Here is a 24,710-nt window from a genome sequence, read left to right as displayed (position 1 = left end):
AGTTTTTTGCTGAAACAACTTTGAGATCATTTAACGTGTCAAGATATACACGAGACATTTTTTGTATTTTCTTAACATGGCAAAAAGGATGCATATGCACCCAGGTTGAAAAACACCCTATCCGGGTTATATGGTTAATATACTTTCTTAGGACATCTCTAACCGATCCCCTAAAATTTAAAGTAGCAAACGGCGGAGCAAAAGTTTGCTCCTAAACAGTGACCCCCAGATCCGATCCCCTAATTCAAAGGACTAAAACTATAATTTGGCTCAAACATACTATCAAACACTTGCTATACGCTGTTGCTGGAGAGGAACGGTGGTGTCCCAGTTGGCGTGCCAGCACCAGCGCCTCTCCCATTCCGCGGCGGTACGCGGCGGCGCTGCCCGCGCTAACACAGCTCGAGCTCTAGTACAATCTGCTCAACGGCACGGTCCCGGCGAAGGCGCTCCGAGAGGGCAAAAATTATTCTCATCGGCCTCACGGACGAGTATTTTTAGGAGTGTGGGGGTATATTTTAGGGATCAATCTCTCATTTTTGCTCCTTTAGCCGGTTTTGGGCTTCGCTAGAGTCGGTGACCGTTACCGGCGCAAATTTGCTCCTCTACGGTCGTATTGGGGATTGGGGATCGGTTAGAGGTGCTCTTAGCTAACTAAACTAGGAGAACATTGTGATTGAGCACCACGAACATACACATACTCCCTCCGGTTCTATTTAATTTACTCAGATTTAGTATAACTTTATACTAAATTTAGTATAACTTTATGTTAAATTTAAGTCAATTAAATAGGACCGGAGGGAGTAATATTTTTTTCATTTTTTTTTACAAAAACTACAACAACAAAAAGTCTAAGAAAAAGGATAAGTACAATACAAAACTATACTATGTCACAAAAAAAGAATCTAGAGAAAATATTTGCAGTAGGTCGGTGGCCTATACAAAAAGACAAGTAGTTGCAAATATATGGTTTACGTGAAACTGTACTAATGCACATAGATTATCAAGATGTTACATGTGAATTTTTTTTGTTGAAATATTTTGATAAATAAAAATATGATTACCGGCAACGGGCCTCGCTCCGCTCGTCTTAACCTTCTTATAAATTTAGATCATAATACAACAATTGTGTTGGGTCAAATTACCACGATCCCGTTCACAATGCTAGAGTTGGTTGGGCCAGCAATCGAATAGACCAAACTGAGTACTAGCTTGCAGGTTGGCCCTATGCAGCATTAGTTATGCAAATAGATTAATGTAATTTCAGCAGCAGAGAAGTTCGTGATATACTAAAAACACATTGTCAGGACGGAAGAAGCATTGCCGAGATATATGAATATGCAAGAAATAGATGGAAAAATTAAGCCACATACTGCCACCGTAACGATCTGATTATTACTGAACCATCATATATCATATATATTATATTACCAACGAGTATAGATGTGCAGAGACCGGCCAAAAAATAGACTAAAATAGGTACTACTGTAAAATAAAAACAGCTGCTACTACTAGAAACCAGAGTAGATTAGATCTCTGGACGCCATGCTAATTGCTTAGTCGTCGAAGAGGCTAAACATGTTGTCATCCTCCTCTTCCTCTATCTTCTCCTCGGCCTTCTCTTCCTTCTTCTTCTCGGCAGCAGCGCCGCCTCCGGATGCCGCGGCGGTGGGGGCCGAGTCCACGCCAGCACCGGCACCGGATGGCGCGTAGGCGAACTTCTCCTTGCCGGCAGCGATAAGCTCGGCAACGCTCTTGCCCTCCACCTCCTTGAACAGCAGCTCCAGCTTGTCCTCCTCCACCTCGGCGCCGACGGAGTCAAGGATCTTTCGGACGTCGTCCTTGGTCGGGCTCGGGTTCCCGGCCATGTTGGCCAGCAGGTACGCCGCCACGAGCTTCATCTCGATCGATTGGAAACTCGACGAAGAACCCTAGCTAATTAACTAGTCGGTCGATTAGCGACTTGCCGGCGAAGAACCTCGAATTTTGATGAGACTCGAGCGGTGTATATGGACCTTTATATACAGAGCAACACTACGTGGACGTCGACCTTGAATCTGGATGGGACTATTTGCGGAGCGAGGCCCGGACACCGGAGCTGACACGTACGTGTTCGTAAAAGCTTTGGGCTCAAGTAGTAGCACGTACATAGGCTATACACATTGGTAACAGCTTCAAATTCGAACATGTTGGTATCGGCTTCATATTCGAACATGTTGGTATATATCAGTTTCAAATTCGAAAGCAAACTACGGCGTACACCATCAGGTTTCAGTTTCACTTCGGTTGAGACCCGCCCTTCTACAGTTCAACTGTCGGCTTTGTGATGAGATCGAGTCCAACCCGTGAGATCACACCAACGCGCTGCCTTTGTTTCGCTTAGCTCCAGAAGGTACGGATTACGGACAGACAAGTTAGGTTCCATGGAGTCTACGGCATCTTGAAGACATAAACCTGAACTGCTGAGTACCTCATGCGTAATGTGTTGATCGCGGCAGGGGATTCATGAGGTTCCTGGGAGCTCAAGGCCTCAAGCTGTTCGGACGAGCTTTCCAATAGGGATACGGGTACTGCGTTAGTGCTATCTTTTGGCTACTAAAAAACTTTTGATATGCTTATTGTAATTGATCGAACTCGCATGAATTTCATGAAAACCAGTGCTTTTAACATATAACATAAGGATATCTCGAACAGGCGATGTAAAATACATCATCAAAAAGCAAATATACATCACCTGTTTTTGTGTTTTTCGGTCTGTACATCACCTAAACAAATTCTGCTATCCAGTGATGTAAAATGTGCAATTCTAGGTGATGTGCTACAAAATTCATACAAAGTTCCAAGCTTTGGCACATTTCAAATTAAATTTGAACTACGACACATAATTAAACATTGCCATTTTGACACAGATAATTCCGTACATAGAAAGTTTCGTATATAGGCGCTTCAGATACTTCGACACTTTGACACTCCGACACTGACTCTTGATACTCGAAACTTCTTCAACCTAGAAACCTAGTGAGAGTCTGAAAACCCATCGTCCGAAGATTGCTCGTTGGGCTCGCGTATAATGGATTCCCAAAACTCGGAGTCCATATCCGTGCCCGATGAGACATTGTGCACGTGCACGACGATCGGAGGACCAGCATATGACGCGATTGTCGAAGTTCCGGCGCCGGAAGAAGAAGCACCGCTGGCTGCAATAGCTTTCTTCGCAGCTAGATCGGCGTAGAATGCAACTCCACCTGCACCAGCTTCTGCTGAGCGGTGCGGAACCATGGCATGGCCGCCTCGTTGGCATGGTGGATGGACATCCGCATGTACTCGCGGCAGGCTGAGCGGTCCTCATCTGGGCAAATGGACCTGAACGGCGACGTGAGACTCTCCGCCTCTTCGATGGGTGCCACTACACGAAGGCCGACCTTTGAGAAGGGAAAAACCCATCCCCCGCGCGCACTCTCGCAACGACACGTGTCGCGCGCGGAACGTGTCCCCGGGAAAAGACGCGAATCGTTTTCCGGGTTTGGTTTTTTCCCTTTACGCGCCGGTAGACCCGTTAACAATATGCGGACCCGTTAATCTTCTTTTTCCCTTTACGCGCGCAGTACGTTTTCAAAAAATTGGGTGGGACTTTCTTTTTGGCTTTTTCCCTTTGTATTTCCGGGCTGTGAGTTTTCTGAGGAATTAATGGGAGGGAGGTAGCACTTTCAAATTACAATTTTTTTAATTCCAACAGAGTGCTACGAGATGACATATGTCGAAGCGATTGCTACGGCTCGGCTTCGCCTCGTATCAAGGCGCCTTCGGCGCATCAAACATTAATAAACATAATGAATGGCAGACATATGTCGTTGTCCCCGTTTGTCGTTACCCCCATATGTCGAAGCGATTGCTACGGCTCGGCTTCGCCTCGTATCAGGCGCCTTCGGCGCATCAAACATTAATAAACATAATGAATGGCAGACATATGTCGTTGTCCCCGTTTGTCGTTACCCCCATATGTCGAAGCGATTGCTACGGCTCGGCTTCGCCTCGTATCAAGGCGCCTTCGGCGCATCAAATTGTTGTTTTTTTTTCTATTTTTTTTCTTTTGGAAAGGTTTCTGTTTGATTTTCTCTTTTATTCTCTGGAAGAGGAGCACTGTACTGTGTTTCTCTTTTGATTTATCTGTAAAGATTTCCGTTTAGGTACACGTCCGAAGGGGTGTGAAGTACATCCTCGTCGTAGAGACGAGTACAGTCCTAGGTAGGAAGAGGAGAACGGTACTGTGTTTCTCTTTTGGTTTATGTGGAAAGATTTCCGTTTCCTCTAGCGCAGGTACACGTCCGAAGGGGTGTGAAGTTCATCCTCGTCGTAGAGACGAGTACAGGTTATGTAGGAAGAGGAGCACGGTACTGTATTTCTCTGTTGGTTTATCTGGAAAGATTTCCGTTTCCTCTAGCGCAGGTACAGGTTCGAAGGGGTGTGAAGTACATCCCGGCGTAGAGACAAGTACAGGTTATGTAGGAAGAGGAGCACGGTACTGTGTTTTTCTTTTGATTTATCCGTGAAGGGTTTCCGTTTCTTCTAGCGCAGGTACATGTTCGAATAGTGGTGAGGTACATCCCCGGCGTAGAGACGAGTACAGCGTAGGTAGGAAGAGGAGCACGGTACTGTGTTTTTCTTTTTGATTTATCTGGAAAGATTTCCGTTTCCTCTAGCGCAGGTACACGTCCGAAGGGGTGTGAAGTACATCCTCGTCGTAGAGACGAGTACAGCCTAGGTAGGAAGAGGAGAACGGTACTGTGTTTCTCTTTTGGTTTATGTGGAAAGATTTCCGTTTCCTCTAGCGCAGGTACACGTCCGAAGGGGTGTGAAGTTCATCCTCGTCGTAGAGACGAGTACAGCTTATGTAGGAAGAGGAGCACGGTACTGTATTTCTCTGTTGGTTTATCTGGAAAGATTTCCGTTTCCTCTAGCGCAGGTACAGGTTCGAAGGGGTGTGAAGTACATCCCCGGCGTAGAGACGAGTACAGGTTATGTAGGAAGAGGAGCACGGTACTGTGTTTTTCTTTTGATTTATCTGTAAAGGGTTTCCGTTTTTTCTAGCGAGTGTACATGTTCGAATAGTGGTGAGGTACATCCCCGGCGTAGAGACGAGTACGAGCGTAGGTAGGAAGAGGAGCACGGTACTGTGTTTTTCTTTTTGATTTATCTGGAAAGATTTCCGTTTCCTCTAGCGCAGGTACACGTCCGAAGGGGTGTGAAGTACATCCCCGGCGTAGAGACGAGTACAGGTTATGTAGGAAGAGGAGCACGGTACTGTGTTTTTCTTTTGATTTATCTGTAAAGAGTTTCCATTTTTTCTAGCGCAGGTACATGTTCGAATAGTGGTGAGGTACATCCCCGGCGTAGATAGGAGTACAGCCTAGGTAGGAAGAGGAGCACGGTGTCAACACCCGGATTTTTAAGTCCAGATGCCTGTTATGCCATACATCGCAATCCCAGGAATATTGTTGTTGCGAGACATAACAGTTGAATATCATAAGTCATCATTCATTACATATCATAGTCGTCTTACAAATAGATCACATGATCCAATATTACAATAATAGTTGAACTATCGTTTCAACACACATCACAAATACATAGCGGAAGCGTAAAAATAAGGGACTCTCTAGTCCACAGGCCAACGCTTGACGTCAGGAGTAGTCCTAGTTGTCGTAGACGTCCTGCTGTCCATCCTCTTCATACTGCTGTTCCTCTTCATAGTCTGGCCATTTGAATAGCCAGGGACAAAGCCGTGAGTACTTCAAAGTACTCGCAAACTAATACTAATGTAAGTACTAACATTTCTAGTAAGGGGGATGCTAAGCTCTAGTTTCTTTTGCATAAAGCCAATTTTAGTTCACAAACATTTTAATAAACAACTCTTCATGTGCTAACTAACTCAAGTGGGAACATTAGTGTCATTCCCACACTCAATTGTGTTTCAAGTCAAATTCACCATTTCAAGTTCAAAATTACAAGTCATCCTTCACATGTCACATTTTTGAAAAGTTCTGATGACGGAACAGTATGGCCTTTCCAACCGTCCATAACCGTGGACGCGGCTATTCGAATAGATCTACACTCTGCAGAGGTCGTACACTTGTGCCACAACATTTGCAATAATCCGTCAGGGTTAACTGGCCCTGATTTACCACACTCCGTGTGCGGACTACCAACCATAACCTTTCACTTACATACCCTAGTATAGGCATCTCTCCCCATGAGCTTGGCCTCCCAGTGAAGACCAACTGTCAGCCTGGGAACTGCACAGGGCTTGGGCCGGACATTCACCTCGTTTCACGTCATTTCTCATCATTTCTTTTGTTGTAGAGGCAGCCTCCAGCCTAACCCCGATGACGCTTGTTTAGAGGGAACCCATACTAAGATACATAAACTTCTAGTTAAGCCCTACCCATATCAGGTATTGTGGGGGTACTTGTAAAATTGGAATGGTATCGCATCCGAACCCAACCATCAGTTTTGGTAAAATTCACCAAGTCATTCACAAGTCATGTTCACCTTCAAGATCTTTCAATAGAATGACTCATCATTCCAAGGTTTTCAAAGTCATTTCACACACACAAATTCCCATCTAGAATAGCCAATTTCAATTTAGCACTAGCAGCTAGGTATGAGGGGTGCTAAGTAATTTGCTTTGCTTCTAGGCTAACTTTGATACTCTTGTACTAATCCAATACTAACCCGATGAATCATGAATCAAAAGGTACTTTGATAAAACAAAAGTAAATAAAGCTTGTAAGGTAAAACTGGGACATAGGATCATAAGCATAAATTAAAGGGAGTAATGCCTTGCTCATGGTGAGCTTTGCACTTTTCAAGAGTATTATCTTTCAACAATAGAACTTGCAATGGTGTTAGCTTGCAAGAGTATAGCTTGCCTTGGTGGTTGAGGTGATCAAAGTGGTCTTCTTCTCCTTGAAAGTAGACTTCCTCCTCCTCTTGATACTCCTCGGTACTAGCGTCTAAAATACGAAATACGGGGTACAATCACCAAACAATTCATTGGCTATTCTAAAGATCACATGTATTCACACAAACTATTCTATTCACACAATTAATACAATTTGGTGCATTGGTGGTCTTGCTTGAGGAAAAATAATTTCCTCTCATTGAATCTTCTTAAGATTTAATTTCTCAAACAATTACTCATGAATTCAGGTTGTCCTAAGTCAACCATTCAGCATCATCATTTGAGAAAATGATTTAAATGAGGCAGAGATACCTCATACTATTTAACACTTCTACAAATGATTTAAAATCTCCAAATATTTCATATGAGAGCATTTAACCAGGGGTTCAAACTTCATATGAAAGTACTTAGGACAAGTTTTAAATGAAGTGAAACACCTCACAAATTAAACTAGCATCACACATTACTATTAAGTGGATAGGTGTGTTGTTTTCTTATTTAAAAATAATTTCCTCTCATACTAACTTAGGTGTTACTTTTAATTACTTAGAGAAATAATTTCCTCTCATTATCTTATTAAGATTTAATTTCTCTTATGAATAGGATATGACCTAGATTGACCAAAGTCAACCTCTTCATACTTATCATCTGAGAATATGATTTAAATGAGGTTCCATACCTCATGCAATTTAATACTAACATGGTAGTGATTTAATGTCACCAAATAACTCAATATGAGATTTTATAGACCATGGTCACTACCTCATGTTGAATTACTTGAGACCAAGATTTAAATGAGAGGAATACCTCTCATATGATTTAACACATAGTTGTAACTAAGTTAACAACTACTATTGAGGTGAGTTAATATCATCAACAATTCATATGAGACATATATGACCAGAGTCTCTACCTCATATTGAATTGTTCATGACAAGATTTAAATGAGAGAAAAACTCCCAAGTGATTTATTAATAGTTTTGGACAATATCTTTGACTAGAAATAGCTATATAGTCCTTTAATTAAGCTAGGCCATGATCATTCAAAGTAAGCATGGCATATTGTTGCAGAAACAATTAGTGTAAGTCAAAAGTGAGCTATGAGAGTTGGAATTACTTAACTAACTATTTTGGTTGATTTTTAATAATTATTTGAAGTGGTAGGAGTCTCTGACTTGTTATTTTTGTCACATTAATTCTACACAAGATTTGGAAGTGGGACCAGTGGGGTTTTGTAGACATTTTCAGTAGCTTTTCAACCATATAAAGTTTGCTAAATTTGGCCAAGCCAAACAGATTCTATTGAATTTCAAACACAGGGCCAGTAGTGAATTTAGACAAAATCTGGAGATTCAAATTTGAATAAATGGGCTGAGCGGGAAAAATCTAACGGGCCAGATTCAAAATTTTAACGGCCTGCCCAGCCCACCACGGTCCACAGACGCGTGGGCTGCCTGACAGCGCGGGACCCGCCTGTCAGTGGCTCACTAACGCCGAATCGGTACGGGGCATCGTGGGACGTTGGATTAGAGGGAAGATCTACGGCGCTTGTTCGTCGTCGTCACCGCGAGAGAAGCTCACCGGCGCGGCAGCGAGTAGGGGGTCGGAGGGCGAACCGTGGGTCCAGCGAGCGGTGGCGGTGTTCCGTCTCGAGGTTGTCGAGGACGAGGAAGAAGCCTCGCAGCAGCTGGCGTCGCTCGGGAGGCTCCAGTCGACGGCGATTGCACCAGGGCTTCCGCGGCTCCGATCGATCGATTGGGGCTGCTCCGGCGTCGATCGAGGTAGCTACTGGGTGGAGGAGAGGCAGTGGAGGATGTGGAACGAGATGGTGTGCTCAGCTTCGTCCAGGGAACGCGGTATTTATAGATGGCAAAGGTGCTGCAGGGCGCGGACGAGGTCAACGGCGAGGTCGTCGGTCCACCGCGGCGAAGGAGCGAGGAATGTGCGCAGGAGGTAGGCGACGCCACGGCGGTCCTTGAGGCCTTAATGGCGCGGTACGGCGAGGCGTACGACGGTCGGGGCGAGGGTGGTACCGTCGCGGCCGTGGCGGCGCGTTCGTCCTCTCCGGCGGCCGTGGTCGCCAAGGCATGACGTCGGCGTGTCCGGCGAGCTCCGCGTGGCGAGGAGGGTACCACGATGCGCGGGCTTGGTCGGGGTACGGTGGTGTACGGCGAACACCGCGTGGCTGTGCCGCGCGTGTCCGTGCACGACGACGTCACCATGCCGCTCGCGGCGCGCCGGGGACGTCGCGGGCGCGCGTCGTCCGGGCGTGTCTGGCGTCCTCCGCGACCAAGGGCTTGTACCGGCGATCTTCCGGGATTCTTGGCGAGCTCCTCGGACATGGTGGTGAGGCCGATCGTGGAGGGAAAGAGAGGGGAAAGTGTCGAGGTGCGACGTGGCCGGCATGGCCATGTCCACGCCATGGCCTGCTTCTCTCCTGGGTGAGGTTCTTGGCATGGGCTTGGTGTAGGGGTGTCCTCTCTGGTCATGGCTAGGAGCTAAGTAGTGAGTCAAGGAGTGGTGCTGGTTTAGATCAATTTCGAATTTGTGGTGATCTTGTTCTTGATAAAATGTCTCCACTTTGCTGGCTCATATATCTTGATCCAAAATGAATTTGGTATGGTGCCCTTGACAAAAGTTGTTCATCTTGTTGTGTACTTGGATGACATGCAAAGAATTGAGGAAGTTTAGTTTGAAAATCTTGAGATACAAGGGCTCAAAGTAGTGACCAGATTATAAAAGACAGATTTGACCATTATTGTATGTGAGCCAATTTTGAGTTTGAAATTCATTTGAATTGTGTTTCTTTGATTCCAAAAGTTGTAATAAGTGTTTAGTATCATTATTCAACTCTTGGTGAAGGCCAAATTGGTCTAGGTCAAATATTTGGAAAAATGGCATAACCCATATGTGAGGGTTTTTGTGAATTTCTAACTATTTATTCTTTTATTTTTCTTGGCCTCACTTTGACAAGGGTGAGGTTTATTTGGTGTTAGAATAAGTTGAGTGAAAGGTTCAAACCATTTTAGGACAATGGAGGTGGCTAGGTCAAGATTTGATAGTTTGGCTAAGTGCCACATATGCCTCTATGCATAAGATGGATTTTATTTTGATTCTCACTTAAATTGGTTGGTAAGTACCTGGTTGAGTGTGTTGAGATATTTCCAATCATCTACACAAGGTAAGCAAACAAAGTTTTAGTTTTTACACAAAGTAGCCATGGGCTTGCATATGCCCCTTTTTCTTATTTAAGATCACCTCTTCTTATTTTGGTTTTTCAAAGATTTGTGACAAGAGAGATGAGGTCTAGGGTTTAGTGGGGTTCACAATGGTTCACCACCATTTAGCAAAAATAATAAAGGTAGGGTTCAAGATTTACCTATTAGAGCTTATATGCCTATATATGTCTTTTTCTTTATTTTGGTTTCTCAAAATAGATCCATTTGTATTTGAGAAGATCAAGGTTTAGGGTTTTTCTTATTTGATTTCTTTCTCTTTTATTTTATTGGGTTTGTGATCTTCACTTGATCACCTTAGGGTTTTAGGGTTTATCACATAGCAAAATAACACCCATCATGACAATACACAAGTATTATGTATGAGCACTAGACATAGTACTCTATGTAAGAAAAGTTTTTGTTGGTTCTCATTTTTGGAAAAAGGAAATTCGTTTTCTCTTTGTTTTAAAATTTGGGGTGTTACAAACCCTTCCCCCTTAAACAAATCTCGTCCCGAGATTTTAAGAAAAGTTAGGTTCCTAAGAGAGATTGGGCGATATGATTTAGCAGGGAACATACTTGGCATGTTCTGAGGTGCTTCTTGGGCTTCAGTGGCAGTCATGTTGTAGTAGCGGCCGTTGTTGTTATTCTGGTTCCTTCTTGCGGCAAAGCGGCGTTGGTTCTGAGCAGGTGCAGCGGGGTTGCCGGCAATCTTGGCGAGTCTCTTGGGGCACTCGTTGGAGTAGTGGCCCACAACTCCACATTCATAGCAGTTTACAGTTGACTTGTCTTTCGGGGTGACGGGGATGGCATGGCTTCCAGTCCTCGGGCCAGTGTTGTTGTTGTTGTTGTTGTTGTTGGGGTTGTTGTTGTTGTGGTGGCTGTTGTTGTTGTTACCTCCGGGCTTCGGGGGTCCTCCGTTGTTGCTGGTGTAGTTGGGGCGATAACTCTGAGCAGGGGGCTTGTTGTGTCTTGGAGTGAATCCTCCAGAGGAGTTGTTGCGGTACTTCTGGGTATGGTGGGGTCCACTTTGGTTCATCATCCCGCGCTTGCGGTTCTCATTGGCCTGATGCAGCTTTCCTTCCATCTGTATGGCTGAGTCCACTAGGGCTTCTAAGTCAGCGAACGGAATGTTCACTAACACAGTTTGCATCTCGTCGTGCAATCCGTTCAGAAATCTCTCCTTCCTTTTCTCGTTGGTGTCGGTCTCATCCGGGGCGTACCTTGACAGAGTGAGAAACCTGTCGCGGTATTCCACCACAGACATTCTGCCTTGCTTGAGTTCGCGGAACTCGTCTCTCATCTTTTTGATCAGTCCTTGGGGCACATGGTATTTGCTGAATTTCAGCTTGAAGTCTTCCCATGTCATCATCTCGTCCAAAGCATTCATTGCGCGGGCGCTGGTCCACCAGTGCTCGTGCAGGTCCCGACAGTAGTGGGTGGCGAACAAGACTTTCTCTCGTGGTTTCAACTTGTGCAACTTCGAGGTTGTTCTCCATTGTCCGGATCCGACTCATCAGCATCGAGGGGCTCTTCGGTCTTGCTGAAAATAGGTGGCTTGGTGTTTTGAAAGTTCTTCGGCTTTTGACCCAGTGGTGGTCGTGGTTTCCATGGCCATTGTTGTTCTGAGCAATCAGCCGCAAGTGCAGCAATGTTGGCCTCGGCGTTCAGCCTCTCTCGCTTCTCGGTCCGCCATCATCATCTCTAGCATCTGCATCATGGTGTCTTGGGTGGCGCTGCGGGTTGGTGGGGCCATCTGAACATCGGAGTGGATGATAAGATAAGAGGGAAATTTCTATGGTTTGTTTTGTTAAATTTTAAAAAGTTCACAATTTGAAATTTTAAGTAGTGTTGCGGGGGTAAAACCAACAACACTTTTTCATTCATACCAAGCATCACACATTACAAATCTAACACACCGTTGGTTTGAAGAACCATTCATTCGCTCTACGATACAAAGGGATCCTGATACAACTCACACCTACTTAAGTGCTGGGGTGATAATACTCTTCCGGGTGGATTCTTCGTCTTCACGGGTGATGTGCTTGGCGAGAGGCGAGGGCGTTGTCCAAATCCCTCGCGGGTTTTGTACAGCACTCGAAGTCCCGGTGTGTTACATAGTGGTTCCTCTCCTTGTGCGGGGGCATGGTCATCGGTCTTCCCATGGAGTCATGTCTTGGGTAGTAGATGAAACGAGTGTTCTTGATCTTGTTCTCATTTTGTCCACACAGTACGGAAAATTGCTTCTTGCATAGCTCTCGACTAGTCCTTCCTCCCAAGTGTTTCCCGTTACGTGAAAACCGGATGGTTTCCCATACCGGGGCTCCAAGCTTCCTTCGTAGATCAAGTAGAAACGTCCCACCGAGGTGGTTCTCCTGGAGTGGTTGTTGAGGGGTATTCCAAGAACTCGGGTACGGTGTCCTAGATATTCCACTAGTTGCTTCAAATCCTTTTCGAACCTTAGGTCGCCTCCGGGACCAAGCTGATAGATCTCCCATTGGTACTCCATCTGTGAGCAATTAGGATAAGTAAGTTAAAGAAGTAATCAAGTGTGCAAAATTTTAGGTAGGCTTGTAAAGAAAGCAGAGTATAGATTTCTTTTGCAAAAGATCTCAGAGATAAGAGTAAGAACAAGTTTTCACAAATATTCACTTCATTGGTTTTTGAAACTAAGTTTTTCAAACGTCCATTCTAACTAGGGTCTCCTAAGGTCAAACAATGGCTCTGATACCAACTTGTCAACACCCGGATTTTTAAGTCCGGATGCCTGTTATGCCATACATCGCAATCCCAGGAATATTGTTGTTGCGAGACATAACAGTTGAATATCATAAGTCATCATTCATTACATATCATAGTCGTCTTACAAATAGATCACATGATCCAAGATTACAATAATAGTTGAACTATCGTTTCAACACACATCACAAATACATAGCGGAAGCGTAAAGATAAGGGACTCTCTAGTCCACAGGCCAACGCTTGACGTCAGGAGTAGTCCTAGTTGTCGTAGACGTCCTGCTGTCCATCCTCTTCATACCGCTGTTCCTCTTCATAGTCCGGCCATTTGAATAGCCAGGACAAAGCCGTGAGTACTTCAAAGTACTCGCAAACTAATACTAATGTAAGTACTAACATTTCTAGTAAGGGGGATGCTAAGCTCTAGTTTCTTTTGCATAAAGCCAATTTTAGTTCACAAACATTTTAATAAACAACTCTTCATGTGCTAACTAACTCAAGTGGGAACATTAGTGTCATTCCCACACTCAATTGTGTTTCAAGTCAAATTCACCATTTCAAGTTCAAAATTACAAGTCATCCTTCACATGTCACATTTTTTTGAAAAGTTCTGATGACGGAACAGTATGGCCTTTCCAACCGTCCATAACCGTGGACGCGGCTATTCGAATAGATCTACACTCGCAGAGGTCGTACACTTGTGCCACAACATTTGCAATAATCCGTCGTGTTAATCGGCTCCTGATTTACCACACTCCGTGTGCGGACTACCAACCATAACCTTTCACTTACATACCCTAGTATAGGCATCTCTCCCCATGAGCTTGGCCTCCCAAGGAAGACCAACCGTCGCCCGGGAACCGCACAGGCTTGGGCCGGACATTCACCTCGTTTCACGTCATTTCTCATCATTTCTTTTGTTGTAGAGGCAGCCTCCGAGCCTAACCCCGATGACGCTTGTTTAGAGGGAACCCATACTAAGATACATAAACTTCTAGTTAAGCCCTACCCATATCAGGTATTGTGAGGGTACTTGTAAAATTGGAATGGTATCGCATCCGAACCCAACCATCAGTTTTGGTAAAATTCACCAAGTCATTCACAAGTCATGTTCACCTTCAAGATCTTTCAATAGAATGACTCATCATTCCAAGGTTTTCAAAGTCATTTCACACACACAAATTCCCATCTAGAATAGCCAATTTCAATTTAGCACTAGCAGCTAGGTATGAGGGGTGCGAATAATTTGCTTTGCTTCTAGGCTAACTTTGATACTCTTGTACTAATCCAATACTAACCCAGTGAATCATGAATCAAAAGGTACTTTGATAAAACAAAAGTAAATAAAGCTTGTAAGGTAAAACTGGGACATAGGATCATAAGCATAAATTAAAGGGAGTAATGCCTTGCTCATGGTGAGCTTTGCACTTTTCAAGAGTATTATCTTTCAACAATAGAACTTGCAATGGTGTTAGCTTGCAAGAGTATATCTTGCCTTGGTGGTTGAGGTGATCAAAGTGGTCTTCTTCTCCTTGAAAGTAGACTTCCTCCTCCTCTTGATACTCCTCGGTACTAGCGTCTAAAATACGAAATACGGGGTACAATCACCAAACAATTCATTGGCTATTCTAAAGATCACATGTATTCACACAAACTATTCTATTCACACAATTAATACAATTTGGTGCATTGGTGGTCTTGCTTGAGGAAAAATAATTTCCTCTCATTGAATCTTTTTTAAGATTTAATTTCTCAAACAATTACTCATGAATTCAGGTTGTCCTAAGTCAACCATTCAGCATCATCATTTGAGAAAATGATTTAAATGAGGCAGAGATACCTCATACTATTTAACACTTCTACAAATGATTTAAAATCTCCAAATATTTCATATGAGAGCATTTAACCAGGGGTTCAAACTTCATATGAAAGTACTTAGGACAAGTTTTAAATGAAGTGAAACACCTCACTAAATTAAACTAGCATCACACATTACTATTAAGTGGATAGGTGTGTTGTTTTCTTATTTAAAAATAATTTCCTCTCATACTAACTTAGGTGTTACTTTTAATTACTTAGAGAAATAATTTCCTCTCATTATCTTATTAAGATTTAATTTCTCTTATGAATAGGATATGACCTAGATTGACCAAAGTCAACCTCTTCATACTTATCATCTGAGAATATGATTTAAATGAGGTTCCATACCTCATGCAATTTAATACTAACATGGTAGTGATTTAATGTCACCAAATAACTCAATATGAGATTTTATAGACCATGGTCACTACCTCATGTTGAATTACTTGAGACCAAGATTTAAATGAGAGGAATACCTCTCATATGATTTAACACATAGTTGTAACTAAGTTAACAACTACTATTGAGGTGAGTTAATATCATCAACAATTCATATGAGACATATATGACCAGAGTCTCTACCTCATATTGAATTGTTCATGACAAGATTTAAATGAGAGAAAAACTCCCAAGTGATTTATTAATAGTTTTGGACAATATCTTTGACTAGAAATAGCTATATAGTCCTTTAATTAAGCTAGGCCATGATCATTCAAAGTAAGCATGGCATATTGTTGCAGAAACAATTAGTGTAAGTCAAAAGTGAGCTATGAGAGTTGGAATTACTTAACTAACTATTTTGGTTGATTTTTAATAATTATTTGAAGTGGTAGGAGTCTCTGACTTGTTATTTTTGTCACATTAATTCTACACAAGATTTGGAAGTGGGACCAGTGGGGTTTTGTAGACATTTTCAGTAGCTTTTCAACCATATAAAGTTTGCTAAATTTGGCCAAGCCAAACAGATTCTATTGAATTTCAAACACAGGGCCAGTAGTGAATTTAGACAAAATCTGAGATTCAAATTTGAATAAATGGGCTGAGCGGGAAAAATCTAACGGGCCGGATTCAAAATTTTAACGGCCTGCCCAGCCCACCACGGTCCACAGACGCGTGGGCTGCCTGACAGCGCGGGACCCGCCTGTCAGTGGCTCACTAACGCCGAATCGGTACGGGGCATCGTGGGACGTTGGATTAGAGGGAAGATCTACGGCGCTTGTTCGTCGTCGTCACCGGCGAGAGAAGCTCACCGGCGCGGCAGCAGCAGGGGGTCGGAGGGCGAACCGTGGGTCCAGCGAGCGGTGGCGGTGTTCCGTTCGAGGTTGTCGAGGACGAGGAAGAAGCCTGTAGCAGTGGCGTCGCTCGGGGAGGCTCCGCCGACGGCGATTGCACCAGGGCTTCCGCGGCTCCGATCGATCGATTGGGGCTGCTCCGGCGTCGATCGAGGTAGCTACTGGGTGGAGGAGAGGCAGTGGAGGATGTGGAACGAGATGGTGTGCTCAGCTTCGTCCAGGGAACGCGGTATTTATAGATGGCAAAGGTGCTGCAGGGCGCGGACGAGGTCAACGGCGAGGTCGTCGGTCCACCGCGGCGAAGGAGCGAGGAATGTGCGCTGGAGGTAGGCGACGTCACGGCGGTCCTTGAGGCCTTAATGGCGCGGTACGGCGAGGCGTACGACGGTCGGGCGAGGGTGGTACTGTCGCGGCCGTGGCGGGCGCGTTCGTCCTCTCCGGCGGCCGTGGTCGCCAAGGCATGACGTCGGCGTGTCCGGCGAGCTCCGCGTGGCGAGGAGGGTACCACGGTGCGCGGGCTTGGTCGGGGTACGGTGGTGTACGGCGAACGCCGCGTGGCTGTGCCGCGCGTGTCCGTGCACGACGACGTCACCATGCCGCTCGCGGCGCGCCAGGGACGTCGTGGGCGCGCGTCGTCCGGGGCGTGTCGGCGTCCTCGCGACCAAGGGCTTGTACTGGCGATCTTCTGGGATTCTTGGCGAGCTCCTGGACATGGTGGTGAGGCCGATCGTGGAGGGAAAGAGAGGGGAAAGTGTCGAGGTGCGACGTGGCCGGCATGGCCATGTCCACGCCATGGCCGCTCTCTCCTGGTGGGTTCTTGGCATGGGCTTGGTGTAGGGGTGTCCTCTGGTCATGGCTAGGGCAAGTAGTGGTCAAGGAGTGGTCTGGTTTGATCAATTTCGAATTTGTGGTGATCTTGTTCTTGATAAAATGTCTCCACTTTGCTGGCTCATATATCTTGATCCAAAATGAATTTGGTATGGTGCCCTTGACAAAAGTTGTTCATCTTGTTGTGTACTTGGATGACATGCAAAGAATTGAGGAAGTTTAGTTTGAAAATCTTGAGATACAAGGGCTCAAAGTAGTGACCAGATTATAAAAGACAGATTTGACCATTATTGTATGTGAGCCAATTTTGAGTTTGAAATTCATTTGAATTGTGTTTCTTTGATTCCAAAAGTTGTAATAAGTGTTTAGTATCATTATTCAACTCTTGGTGAAGGCCAAATTGGTCTAGGTCAAATATTTGGAAAAATGGCATAACCCATATGTGAGGGTTTTTGTGAATTTCTAACTATTTATTCTTTTATTTTTCTTGGCCTCACTTTGACAAGGGTGAGGTTTATTTGGTGTTAGAAAAGTTGAGTGAAAGGTTCAAACCATTTTAGGACAATGGAGGTGGCTAGGTCAAGATTTGATAGTTTGGCTAAGTGCCACATATGCCTCTATGCATAAGATGGATTTTATTTTGATTCTCACTTAAATTGGTTGGTAAGTACCTGGTTGAGTGTGTTGAGATATTTCCAATCATCTACACAAGGTAAGCAAACAAAGTTTTAGTTTTTACACAAAGTAGCCATGGGCTTGCATATGCCCCTTTTTCTTATTTAAGATCACCTCTTCTTATTTTGGTTTTTCAAAGATTTGTGACAAGAGAGATGAGGTCTAGGGTTTTGTGGGGTTCACAATGGTTCACCACCATTTAGCAAAAATAATAAAGGTAGGGTTCAAGATTTACCTATTAGAGCTTATATGCCTATATATGTCTTTTTCTTTATTTTGGTTTCTCAAAATAGATCCATTTGTATTTGAGAAGATCAAGGTTTAGGGTTTTTCTTATTTGATTTCTTTCTCTTTTATTTTATTGGGTTTGTGATCTTCACTTGATCACCTTAGGGTTTTAGGGTTTATCACATAGAAAATTAACACCCATCATGACAATACACAAGTATTGTGTATGAGCACTAGACATAGTACTCTATGTAAGAAAAGTTTTTGTTGGTTCTCATTTTTGGAAAAAGGAAATTCGTTTTCTCTTTGTTTTAAAATTTGGGGTGTTACACACGGTACTGTGTTTTTCTTTTTGATTTATCTGGAAAGATTTCCGTTTCCTCTAGCGCAGGTACAGGTTCGAAGGGGTGTGAAGTACATCCCCGGCGTAGAGACGAGTAGAGGTTATGTAGGAAGAGGAGCACGGTACTGTGTTTTTCTTTTGATTTATCCGTAAAGGGTTTCCGTTTTTTCTAGCGCGGTACATGTTCGAATAGTGGTGAGGTACATCCCCGGCGTAGAGACGAGTACAGACCTAGGTAGGAAGAGGAGCACGGTATCGTGTTTTTCTTTTTGATTTATCTGGAAAGATTTCCGTTTCCTCTAGCGTAGGTACACGTCCGAAGGGGTGTGAAGTACATCCCCGACGTAGAGACGAGTACAGGTTATGTAGGAAGAGGAGCACGGTACTGTGTTTTTCTTTCGATTTATCTGTAAAGAGTTTCCGTTTTTTCTAGCGCAGGTACATGTTCGAATAGTGGTGAGGTACATCCCCGGCGTAGATAGGAGTACAGACCTAGGTAGGAAGAGGAGCACGGTATCGTGTTTTTCTTTTTGATTTATCCGGAAAGATTTCCGTTTCCTCTAGCGCAGTACAGGTTCGAAGGGGTGTGAAGTACATCCCCGGCGTAGAGACGAGTACAAAGTTATGTAGGAAGAGGAGCACGGTACTGTGTTTTTCTTTTGATTTATCTATAAAGGGTTTCCGTTTTTTCTAGCGCAGGTACATGTTCGAATAGTGGTGAGGTACATCCCCGGCGTAGATAGGAGTACAGCCTAGGTAGGAAGAGGAGCACGTGCATCGTGTTTTTCTTTTTGATTTATCTCGGAAAGATTTCCGTTTCCTCTAGCGCGGTACACGTCCGAAGGGGTGTGAAGTACATCCCCGGCGTAGAGACGAGTACAGAGTTATGTAGGAAGAGGAGAACGGTACTCGTGTTTTTCTTTTGATTTATCTCGTAAAGAGTTTCCGTTTTTTCTAGCGCAGGTACATGTTCGAATAGTGGTGAGGTACATCCCCGGCGTAGATAGGAGTACAGCCTAGGTAGGAAGAGGAGAACGGTACTGTGTTTTTCTTTTTGATTTATCTGGAAAGATTTCCGTTTCCTCTAGCGCAGGTACACGTCCGAAGGGGTGTGAAGTACATCCCCGGCGTAGAGACGAGTACAGGTTATGTAGGAAGAGGAGCACGGTACTGTGTTTTTCTTTTGATTTATCCGTAAAGAGTTTCCGTTTTTTCTAGCGCAGTACATGTTCGAATAGTGGTGAGGTACATCCCCGGCGTAGATAGGAGTACAGCCTAGGTAGGAAGAGGAGCACGGTACTCGTGTTTTTCTTTTTGATTTATCCGGAAAGATTTCCGTTTCCTCTAGCGCAGGTACAGGTTCGAAGGGGTGTGAAGTACATCCCCGGCGTAGAGACGAGTACAGGTTATGTAGGAAGAGGAGCACGGTACTGTGTTTTTCTTTTGATTTATCTGGAAAGGGTTTCCGTTTTTTCTAGCGTAGGTACATGTTCGAATAGTGGTGAGGTACATCCCCGGCGTAGAGACGAGTACAGCGTAGGTAGGAAGAGGAGCACGGTACTGTGTTTTTCTTGATTTATCTGGAAAGATTTCCGTTTCCTCTAGCGCGTGTACACGTCCGAAGGGGTGTGAAGTACATCCCCGGCGTAGAGACGAGTACAGTGTTATGTAGGAAGAGGAGCACGGTATCGTGTTTTTCTTTTGATTTATCTGTAAAGAGTTTCCGTTTTTTCTAGCGCAGGTACATGTTCGAATAGTGGTGAGGTACATCCCCGGCGTAGATAGGAGTACAGCCTAGGTAGGAAGAGGAGCACGGTACTGCGTTTTTCTTTTTGATTTATCCGGAAAGATTTCCGTTTCCTCTAGCGCGGTACACGGTTCGAAGGGGTGTGAAGTACATCCCCGGCGTAGAGACGAGTACAGTGTTATGTAGGAAGAGGAGCACGGTACTTGTGTTTTTCTTTTGATTTATCTGTAAAGGGTTTCCGTTTTTTCTAGCGCAGGTACATGTTCGAATAGTGGTGAGGTACATCCCCGGCGTAGAGACGAGTACAGCCTAGGTAGGAAGAGGAGCACGGTACTGTGTTTTTCTTTTGGTTTATGTGGAAAGATTTCCGTTTCCTCTAGCGCAGGTACACGTCCGAAGGGGTGTAAAGTACATCCCCGGCGTAGAGACGAGTACAGGTTATGTAGGAAGAGGAGCACGGTACTGTGTTTTTCTTTTGATTTATCTGTAAAGAGTTTCCGTTTATTCTAGCGCAGGTACATGTTCGAATAGTGGTGAGGTACATCCCCGGCGTAGATAGGAGTACAGCCTAGGTAGGAAGAGGAGCACGGTACTGTGTTTTTCTTTTTGATTTATCTGGAAAGATTTCCGTTTCCTCTAGCGCAGGTACAGGTTCGAAGGGGTGTGAAGTACATCCCCGGCGTAGAGACGAGTACAGCCTAGGTAGGAAGAGGAGAACGGTACTGTATTTCTCTTTTGATTTATCTGGAAAGATTTCCGTTTCCTCTAGCGCAGGTACATGTTCGAATAGTGGTGAGGTACATCCCCGGCGTAGAGACGAGTACAGCCTAGGTAGGAAGAGGAGAACGGTACTCGTATTTCTCTTTTGATTTATCCGGAAAGATTTCCGTTTCCTCTAGCGCAGTACACGTCCGAAGGGGTGTGAAGTACATCCCCGGCGTAGAGACGAGTACAGAGTTATGTAGGAAGAGGAGCACGGTACTGTGTTTTTCTTTTGATTTATCTGTAAAGAGTTACCGTTTTTTCTAGCGCAGGTACATGTTCGAATAGTGGTGAGGTACATCCCCGGCGTAGATAGGAGTACAGCCTAGGTAGGAAGAGGAGCACGGTACTGTGTTTTTCTTTTGATTTATCTGTAAAGGGTTTCCGTTTCCTCTAGCGCAGGTTCATGTTCGAATAGTGGTGAGGTACATCCCCGGCCTAGAGACGAGTACAACCTAGGTAGGAAGAGGAGAACGGTACTGTATTTCTCTTTTGATTTATCTGGAAAGATTTCCGTTTCCTCTAGCGCAGGTACACGTCCGAAGGGGTGTGAAGTACATCCCCGACGTAGAGACGAGTACAGGTTTTGTAGGAAGAGGAGCACGGTACTGTGTTTTTCTTTTGATTTATCTGTAAAGAGTTTCCGTTTTTTCTAGCGCAGGTACATGTTCGATTAGTGGTGAGGTACGTCCCCGGCGTAGATAGGAGTACAGCCTAGGTAGGAAGAGGAGCACGGTACTGTGTTTTTCTTTTGGTTTATGTGGAAAGATTTCCGTTTTCTCTAGCGCAGGTACAGGTTCGAAGGTGTGTGAAGTACATCCTCGTCGTAGAGATGAGTACAGGATATGTAGGAAGAGGGTACTGTGTTTTTCTTTTGGTTTATGTGGAAAGATTTCCGTTTTCTCTAGCGCAGGTACAGGTTCGAAGGTGTGTGAAGTACATCCTCGTCGTAGAGACGAGTACAGGTTTTGTAGGAAGAGGAGAACGGTACTGTATTTCTCTTTTGATTTATCTCGGAAAGATTTCCGTTTCCTCTAGCGCAGTGTACACGTCCGAAGGGGTGTGAAGTACATCCCCGGCGTAGAGACGAGTACAGGTTTTGTAGGAAGAGGAGCACGGTATCGTGTTTTTCTTTTGATTTATCTCGTAAAGAGTTTCCGTTTTTTCTAGCGCAGGTACATGTTCGAATAGTGGTGAGGTACGTCCCCGGCGTAGATAGGAGTACAGCCTAGGTAGGAAGAGGAGCACGGTATCGTGTTTTTCTTTTGGTTTATGTGGAAAGATTTCCGTTTTCTCTAGCGCAGTGCACAGGTTCGAAGGTGTGTGAAGTACATCCTCGTCGTAGAGACGAGTACAGGTTATGTAGGAAGAGGGTACTGTGTTTCTCTTTTGGTTTATGTGGAAAGATTTCCGTTTTCTCTAGCGCAGGTACAGGTTCGAAGGTGTGTGAAGTACATCCTCGTCGTAGAGACGAGTACAGTGTTTTGTAGGAAGAGGAGAACGGTATCGTATTTCTCTTTTGATTTATCCGGAAAGATTTCCGTTTCCTCTAGCGCAGTGTACACGTCCGAAGGGGTGTGAAGTACATCCCCGGCGTAGAGACGAGTACAGAGTTATGTAGGAAGAGGAGCACGTGCATCGTGTTTTTCTTTTGATTTATCCGTAAAGAGTTTCCGTTTTTTCTAGCGCGTGTACATGTTCGAATAGTGGTGAGGTACATCCCCGGCGTAGATAGGAGTACAGGTTATGTAGGAAGAGGAGCACGGTATCGTATTTCTCTTTTGGTTTCTCCGGAAAGATTTTCCGTTTCCTCTAGCGCAGTACAGTGTTCGAAGGGGTGTGAAGTACATCCTCGTCGTAGAGACGAGTACAAGGTTATGTAGGAAGAGGAGCACGGTACCGTATTTCTCTTTTGGTTTCTCCGGAAAGATTTTCCGTTTTCTCTAGCGCAGGTACAGGTTCGAAGGGGTGTGAAGTACATCCCCGGCGTAGAGACGAGTACAGAGTTATGTAGGAAGAGGAGCACGGCATCGTGTTTTTCTTTTGATTTATCTGTAAAGAGTTTCCGTTTTTTCTAGCGCAGGTACAGGTTCAAAGGGGTGTGAAGTACATCCTCGGCGTAGAGACTCTTACAGGTTATGTAGGAAGAGGAGCACGGTACTGTGTTCTCTTTTGATTTATGTGGAAAGATTTTCCGTTTCCTCTAGCGCAGGTACACGTCCGAAGGGGTGTGAAGTACATCCTCGTCGTAGAGACGAGTACAGAGTTATGTAGGAAGAGGAGCACGGTATCGTATTTCTCTTTGGTTTCTCCGGAAAGATTTTCCGTTTTCTCTAGCGCAGGTACAGGTTCGAAGGTGTGTGAAGTACATCCTCGTCGTAGAGACGAGTACAGTGTTTTGTAGGAAGAGGAGAACGGTACCGTGTTTCTCTTTTGATTTATCTCGGAAAGATTTCCGTTTCCTCTAGCGCAGGTACACGTCCGAAGGGGTGTGAAGTACATCCCCGGCGTAGAGACGAGTACAGAGTTATGTAGGAAGAGGAGCACGGTATCGTGTTTTTCTTTTGATTTATCCGTAAAGAGTTTCCGTTTTTTCTAGCGCAGTACATGTTCGAATGGTGGTGAGGTACATCCCCGGCGTAGGTAGGAGTACAGAGTTAGGTAGGAAGAGGAGCACGGTATCGTGTTTTTCTTTTTGATTTATCCGGAAAGATTTCCGCTTTCTCTAGCGTAGGTACATGTTCTATTGGGTGTCGAGTACGGCGATGACGGCTAGTCGTGTACAGTGTTTCGCATCAAAATGAGTACAAGTCTGTTCTTCTCCATCGCAGTATCGGTTCAAATGCGTGTCAAGTACAACGGTGATGGCGAACCGAGTACATGTTTCGCACAAAAAGGAGTACATGATTTTGTCTCTTTCCGTTTTCTCTAGCCCGTGCACAGTGTAAAAGCGTGTCGAGTGCAGGGTGACCGGGAGTCGAGTACAACTTATGTAGGAGTACAGGATCGTGTCTCTTTCCTTTTTCACTAGTGTAGTTACAGGTGCGAAGGCTTGTCGAGTACAGCGGTGAGGACGAGTCGAGTACAGTCGCAAGCAAATGAATTTCAGACATATGACACTACCATTAACATTACAGTGTCAATAAATTCGAGTAGTTTCTCAAATATTACATATAAAATATTGAAAAGTACACGTGACACTAGCATTAACTAATAACCAAATACAAATACTTGAACGTAATTCGTTGCGTGGTTGACATTGTTTCTGTACGACACATTGTACTTATTTTAACTTACGCCTCACATTTTAGCTTTGTTATGACAAGCTTGAGCCAGTGCATCGCCATGTAAGAATGGAGATCCTCTTTCATCTTTGAAGCTAAATGAGCAAATGTCTCCTTCTTTCGGTAAAATTCTTGAACTATATCTCGGAAACCTTTCTTTATCATAGCTTTCCCATTCTTATCCATCTTCATGGTAGCATACATTGTAATGTCTCCCGATGTGCAGCTGACAAAGAACTTTAACCGGTTCTTGTATGAATCCCCGAATGTGTTCATTAGTGAATTCTTCTGAAAATTCCTAAGAAGATATTAACGAAGCATTATTAGTTTTGTTGTACAGTATGTCAGGTGTTTTCTTGTCATGAAGACAGTAAGTATTTTATATAATTGACGAGATAGACTTACGAAAACTCCGATAAACTTACCATCTTAGATATGCCTCTTGTAACAAATGATTTAGTCATGGTGCAAATATAATGTTTAATAGCTGGTGTCCGGTTCGTGATGACTTCATTTGTCACCTGGAGTACTTGAGTGTAATTCATCTCCACGTGGTTTCCAAAGACGCATGCTTCGTCAAAATTTTCGTTTCCATACAGATCCAGGTCCTACAATCAAGAGGTATTATAAATTTTTCATTGAAAACTATATATTCACCGTAATGTTTGCTTTTTTGGTTGCTACTATTTGTACCTCTAACAGCTTATCTTGTTTAACACCTCCGAGATAAACCGTGCATAACTTTCATCAATATCTCTCGTCAACACCTTTTT

The 24,710-nt window shown here is 44.3% G+C and overlaps 1 protein-coding gene across 1 annotated transcript; it reads right to left on the bottom strand.

The window, feature by feature from the left end:
• Positions 1–1,556: 1,556 nt before the first annotated feature.
• Positions 1,557–1,901, bottom strand: LOC124689897 (60S acidic ribosomal protein P2-2-like). Its single transcript, XM_047223355.1, has one exon. It carries the CDS (start codon positions 1,899–1,901, stop codon positions 1,557–1,559), a length of 345 nt encoding a protein of 114 aa, XP_047079311.1.
• Positions 1,902–24,710: the final 22,809 nt, after the last annotated feature.

The sequence above is a fragment of the Lolium rigidum genome, chromosome 2, assembly GCF_022539505.1.
Source record: "Lolium rigidum isolate FL_2022 chromosome 2, APGP_CSIRO_Lrig_0.1, whole genome shotgun sequence".
NCBI lineage: Eukaryota > Viridiplantae > Streptophyta > Magnoliopsida > Poales > Poaceae > Lolium > Lolium rigidum.
This window is presented reverse-complemented; position numbering and strand designations above follow the sequence as displayed.

Coding starts and splice junctions, on each gene's coding strand:
- LOC124689897 (XM_047223355.1), bottom strand. CDS start 1,901: ATGAAGCTCGTGGCGGCGTACCTGCTGGCCAACATGGCCGGGAACCCG.